Below are 5,555 nucleotides of genomic sequence, written 5' to 3' on the forward strand. Positions count from 1 at the left end.
CCTTACTTGTTGGAACGCACCTGCTTCTATCCACTTGGAAAAATAATCTGTTAGGGCTAACATGAAGACCTTTTGTCCTGGGGCGACGGGCAATTTGCCAACGATGTCCATCCCCCATTTCATGAAAGGCCACGGAGTTAGGGTTGGATGCAAGAATTCGGATGGTTTATGTGTCATACCTGCGTGTCGTTGGCACTTGTCGCATTTGGATACGTACCTCATGGCGTCCTTAAGCATTGTTGGCCAATAGTATCCATTTCTTTTGATTTTGGTTGATAAGCTTCGTCCTCCTTCGTGTCCTCCGCATTCTCCTTCGTGGTATTGTTTCAATAGCGTTTCCCATTCGACCTCTTCGGCACATCGCATCAACATTCCGTTTGCTGATCGCTTAAATAGTACGTCCTGCAAAATAACATATCGTGAAGCTTTGAAAAGTATCTTTCTGGCGTCTAGCTTGTCGTCGGGTAGAGTTTCGTGCTTTAGGTAATCGAAGATGGGTTTGGTCCAACTGTCTGTGTTTAAGGTTGATAGGACGAGGCTGGCGTCTTGTGGTATGTCTTTTTCGACGGCGGGCGATAGTAGGTGCACTAGAGGTATGGTCGAGAATGGTGATTTTCTGAGTGCGGATCCTAGATTGGCAAGGGCGTCGGCTTGCGTGTTTAGGTCTCTTGGGATTTGTTTGATGGAGAAGGGTTTGAATTTGGAGGTTAACTCTTTTGCTTTCTCGAGATACAAGGTCATTTTTAGGTCTTTAGCTTCGTAGTCGCCGTTAATCTGGTTGACGATTAGTTGTGAGTCACTGAAGATGTTGAGTCCGCTTGCCCCTAATTCCATAGCTAATGTCATTCCGGCGATTAGCGCCTCGTATTCTGCTTCGTTGTTAGTTGCTTTGAAGTCGCAGCAGATTGCCTGTGCTATCATGTCCCCTTGTGGTGACTTCAGTACGACGCCTAAACCTGCACCACGAAAGTTAGATGAGCCGTCGACGAAGAGTGTCCATATTTCTTCTATGTTGTTGATGAGTTTGACTTCGTCGTCTGCTATTCTTTCTAAGTCGGGGCTGAAGTCTGCCACAAAATCTGCTAGAGCCTGCGACTTTACAGCCGTCCTTGGTTGATACTTGATGTCGAACCTTCCTAGTGCCATTGTCCACTTCTCCATTCGACCTGTCAGTTCTGGCCTACGCATCACAGACTTGATTGGATAGTTAGTCATCACCACTATTTGGTGAGTTTCAAAATAATGCCTTAGTTTCTTAGCTGCAGTAACGAGTGCTAAGACGAGTTTTTCGAGGGAGGAATACCTGGTCTCTGCTTCCAGTAGTGACTTACTGATGTAATAAATGGGTAGTTGTTGTGCTTCGTCTTCTCGAGCTAGGACCGCGCTTACTGCCGTCGAGCTAACGGCTAAATAGAGTTGTAAGACTTCTCCTTCTTTTGGCTTGGATAGGAGGGGCGGCGACATCATGTATTTTTTGAGGTTCTGCAGGGCTGCTTCGTGGTCGTCGGACCAGTTAAACCCCTTGTTTTTGCGTAGGACGTCGTAAAATAATCGGCACTTGTCCGACGACCGTGATATAAAACGGTTTAGTGCCGCCACTCTCCCTGTCAAGCGTTGTACCTCTTTTATGTTCCGCGGGGATTGAATGTTGATGATCGCGCGCACTTGGTCGGGGCTGGCCTCGATTCCTCGTTGGGTGACGATGTAACCTAAGAATTTTCCTGCGGACACTCCGAAAGAACATTTAGTCGGGTTAAGTTTCATACCGTACTTTTTTAGTATGTCGAAGGATTGTCGTAGGTGTTCCACGTGATCGTCAGCCTTCCTCGATTTCACCAGCATGTCGTCAATGTATACCTCCATTGTGTCTCCGAGTTGGTCTTTAAACATCTTGTTGACTAATCTTTGGTACGTCGCACCTGCATTTTTAAGACCAAAAGGCATGACTTTATAACAATAAATTCCTCTATCCGTTACAAAAGATGTTTTTTCCTGGTCGTCTGGGTGCATAAGGATTTGGTTGTATCCTGAGTAGGCGTCCATGAATGTGAGTAGCTCGTGTCCGGCTGTGGCGTCGACCAGGGCGTCGATGTGCGGCAGAGGGAATGGGTCCTTGGGGCAAGCTTTGTTGATATCTGTGAAGTCGATGCATACTCTCCATTTTCCGTTCTTTTTGCTGACGACGACGACGTTTGCTAACCAGTCTGGATATTTGACCTCTCTGATCTTCCCTGAATCTATCAGGTTTTGTACTTCTTCGTCTATGATTTTATTCCTTTCGGGTGCGAACTTACGTCGTTTCTGTTTTACCGGTTTGAAGCTGGGGTCGACGTTGAGCTTGTGGGTAATCACGTCTGGGCTAATTCCTGTCATGTCCTCGTGTGACCAAGTGAAACAGTCCGAGTTTTCTCTTAGAAACGACACTATCTGACTTTTGATGTTGTCAGGCAGTGAGGCTCCGACCCTTATGACTTGGTCTGGCTTTGTCTGGTCTAGTACTATCTCGACGATTTGTTGGTCGTCGGGGTCGTCCGACGTCGACCCTGGCTGTAATTGCTAGATGGGTGACTTGGATGGTTTCAGTGCTGTCTCGTAACATTTCTTCGCATCCCTTTGCTGCCCTTTGATTTCCATGACCCCCCACTTGGTTGGAAATTTGATTGATTGGTGATATGTTGATGGCACTGCCTTCATTTTGTGGATCCATGGTCGTCCTAGGATGACGTTGTACGCTGATGGACAATCGACGACGTTGAACTTGGTCATCATGTTGACGCCTTCTGCGTATGTAGGCAGCGATATCTCTCCTACCGTCCGTAGTGCTTCTCCACTGAACCCTACCAGGACTGTTGATCTCCTTACTATGTTTTTCTCTTCTAATCCCATTTCTTGTAGTGCTTCCAAGAACAGTACGTTGGCTGAGCTTCCGTTGTCGACCAGTATCCTTTTGATCAATGCGTTTCCTATTGGGAGCGATATTACCAACCCGTCGTGGTGCTCCCGCTGTGTATCTACAGAATCTGAATCGTCGAAAGTAATAGCCATTGCGGTCAGGGACCTGTGTAGTGCGACCTCGTCTTCGGTTTGTCCCTCTTCTACGGTCTCAGATTCTCCCCTGTTAATTTTTTTAGCTGCAGAAGAGGTTAGTCCACAAATATCTGAACCACCGGAAATAACATTTACCACTTTATTGAACGGTGGTGGGTCTGGTCGCTCGCTGCTTGTCGCTGGGCCGGGCAGGGTGGTTTGCTCTTTGGAAAATGTTTCTTTTCCCTTGTCGCTCAACAGTTCCTTTAGATGCCCCCGTTTCAGGAGGTATGCGACTTCCTTTCGGAGGGAGATGCACTCCTCGGTTGTGTGTCCGTTGTCGCGGTGGAAGTCGCACCATTTGCTCATGTCCTTCATGGAGTCCGGTCTGTCGTTCTTCCGGGGCCATCTGACTGTTCCACCTACATTTTGAAGGGCGTTCACCACACCTCCAATGTCGACGTTGAAGCCGTAGTCGGAGATGTTGGGGTGTTCGACCCGCTCGTTCCTGTAAACATTGTTAGTATCATAATACTGATTGACACTTTGTACCTGGTTTTGCCGAACATACGGTTGGTGTCGCCAATTGTTGTTCCTTGGGGTGTACGATCTTCTGTCGCTGCTGCCCCCCGTCGATCGTTGAGATGCTGTTCGGATAACCTCGTCGTCTTCGATTCGCATCTGGGCGGTGGCCCTTGATCGCACCTCTTCGAAAGTTGCACAGGGGTATTTGGTTATTTCCCGGTATAGCTCCGAATTGGGGATGAGGCCTCTCTTGAACGCCTCAATAGCAGTCCTGACATCACAATTTTTTATACCAATTTTTTCACAATTAAAACGGTTAAAATAATCGCGTACCGACTCGGTTGGCCCTTGAACCAACCGATAGAGATCACTGGTTTGTTTTTCTAACTGGCGACTGCTGGCGAATTGTTGATAGAAGGCGTTGATGAGGTCGGACAGACAGGAGATGGATCTGGGAGGGACGTTCGTGAGCCATTCCAACGCTGCTCCATCAAGGGTGCCGCCGAATGATTTGCACATAACAGGTTCCACTAGGTCGTGCGGAATCCCGATCTGCCACATGCGCTGCTTGTAGAAGTTGACGTGCCTATAGGGGTCGGATGTCCCGTCGTACAGGGTGGTCCAGGTTGGGAGCCGGAGTGTGTGCGGAACCGTCACTCTAGCGATCGCTTCGCAGAACGGCGACGCGGCATATCCGTCGGTCGGCTCGGTCTCCACTGGTGTAGGTGCCCTGGGGAACCTGGTCATCAACTTCATCAGGCGGGAATAGTGCTTTGTCATGCGTGCATCCATCTTGTTCAGGCGTTGGGTCACCGGATCGGGAGCTTCTTTGTCTTCTTCCTCACGGGTTTCCTCCTCATCGTCGGTCACGTCTTCAAAGTCGTCGGGCATCTCGAACGTTAGCTTTTTTGGCTTCCCACCTTTGTAGCGGGACTGGTGCTTGTTGCTCTTTACAGATTCGAGCTCTTTCTGGAGGGTTTCGTTGGATGCCCTCTCTTGGGCTAGTTCGGCTTGGGCTTTCTCGTAAGCCGCCTTTATCTCTGCGATCGTCATCTCTCCAGTAGTCATGGTGAGAGGGGTGCTTTTGTGTAAAACCTAGTTAATGTCCCCACAGACGGCGCCAAACTGTTTATGCCAAAATTCGTATGGGGGCGACTTTCGGCTAGGGTCGACACTAACTAAGCAAAGAATCAACGACACAAATAAAGAGGCACGACACAGAGGAGTGTTGACGCGGAAAACCCAGGAACAAGGTAAAAAACCGCGGATAGCTATGAGGCTATCAATCCACTAAGTATTCTATATGATTGTTTATGCTTTTTCTTCTGAGAATCGATAATTAAGATCTCAAGTACAATAATGAATGATGAAACAGTTTATAACTTAAGAGTTTCGATGCTTGAGTGAACGTGGCTTGCTTATCATTATCTTCGTCTTTTTATAGGGTATTCTCAACGGTCTAATCGGTTGAGAAAATCCCACAAAGATAGGAGAATCTTCATCACACGTCTCTTCAGCCTTCAACTGCTTCCGCGCTTCTCGCGTGAGTCTTGGACTCGTTCTTGCTAGCTTGACGGCGCTGCCTATCATGGGCTTTAGATCAACTTATCAGCCCGTTTCTCGAGGACGCGTCTCAGTTGCTTGTACTTTGTCGCCTGTCCTTCGTCGGCTGTACCTCGTTGTATGATGCTACGTCGGACGTATCTCCCTGGAGCTGCGTTTACCTGCGACACGATATGACCTGGCTGACACGACATGACCAAACGTTAGAACGGTTATGCCGTTAGTCCAAAAAGTGGGATAACAAAACTCAGAAACAAAATTAAAACAATCAATAACTTACCAAACAAGATGGATGAAATCGCTGAAGGTGGAGATTGGAGAACGACGCTTAGTAGTTACTCGCTTAGGGTCTCTTTTTCTCTCTCTTTGTTTTGAGGAAGTTGAAATGTTGAATGTGAAAACTGAAAACTGAAAGTGTAAAAACCCTAATTTTACTTTGG

The 5,555-nt window shown here is 47.7% G+C and overlaps 1 protein-coding gene across 1 annotated transcript; it reads right to left on the reverse strand.

The window, feature by feature from the left end:
- Nucleotides 1-2,515: 2,515 nt before the first annotated feature.
- LOC130469584 (uncharacterized) lies at nucleotides 2,516-4,620 on the reverse strand. The gene has a single exon (XM_056838953.1). It carries the CDS (start codon nucleotides 4,618-4,620, stop codon nucleotides 2,557-2,559), a length of 2,064 nt encoding a protein of 687 aa, XP_056694931.1. The 3' UTR covers nucleotides 2,516-2,556.
- Nucleotides 4,621-5,555: the final 935 nt, after the last annotated feature.

This window comes from Spinacia oleracea, chromosome 3 (genome assembly GCF_020520425.1).
Source record: "Spinacia oleracea cultivar Varoflay chromosome 3, BTI_SOV_V1, whole genome shotgun sequence".
NCBI classification, from domain to species: Eukaryota; Viridiplantae; Streptophyta; class Magnoliopsida; order Caryophyllales; family Amaranthaceae; genus Spinacia; species Spinacia oleracea.

Coding starts and splice junctions, on each gene's coding strand:
- LOC130469584 (XM_056838953.1), bottom strand. CDS start 4,620: ATGACTACTGGAGAGATGACGATCGCAGAGATAAAGGCGGCTTACGAG.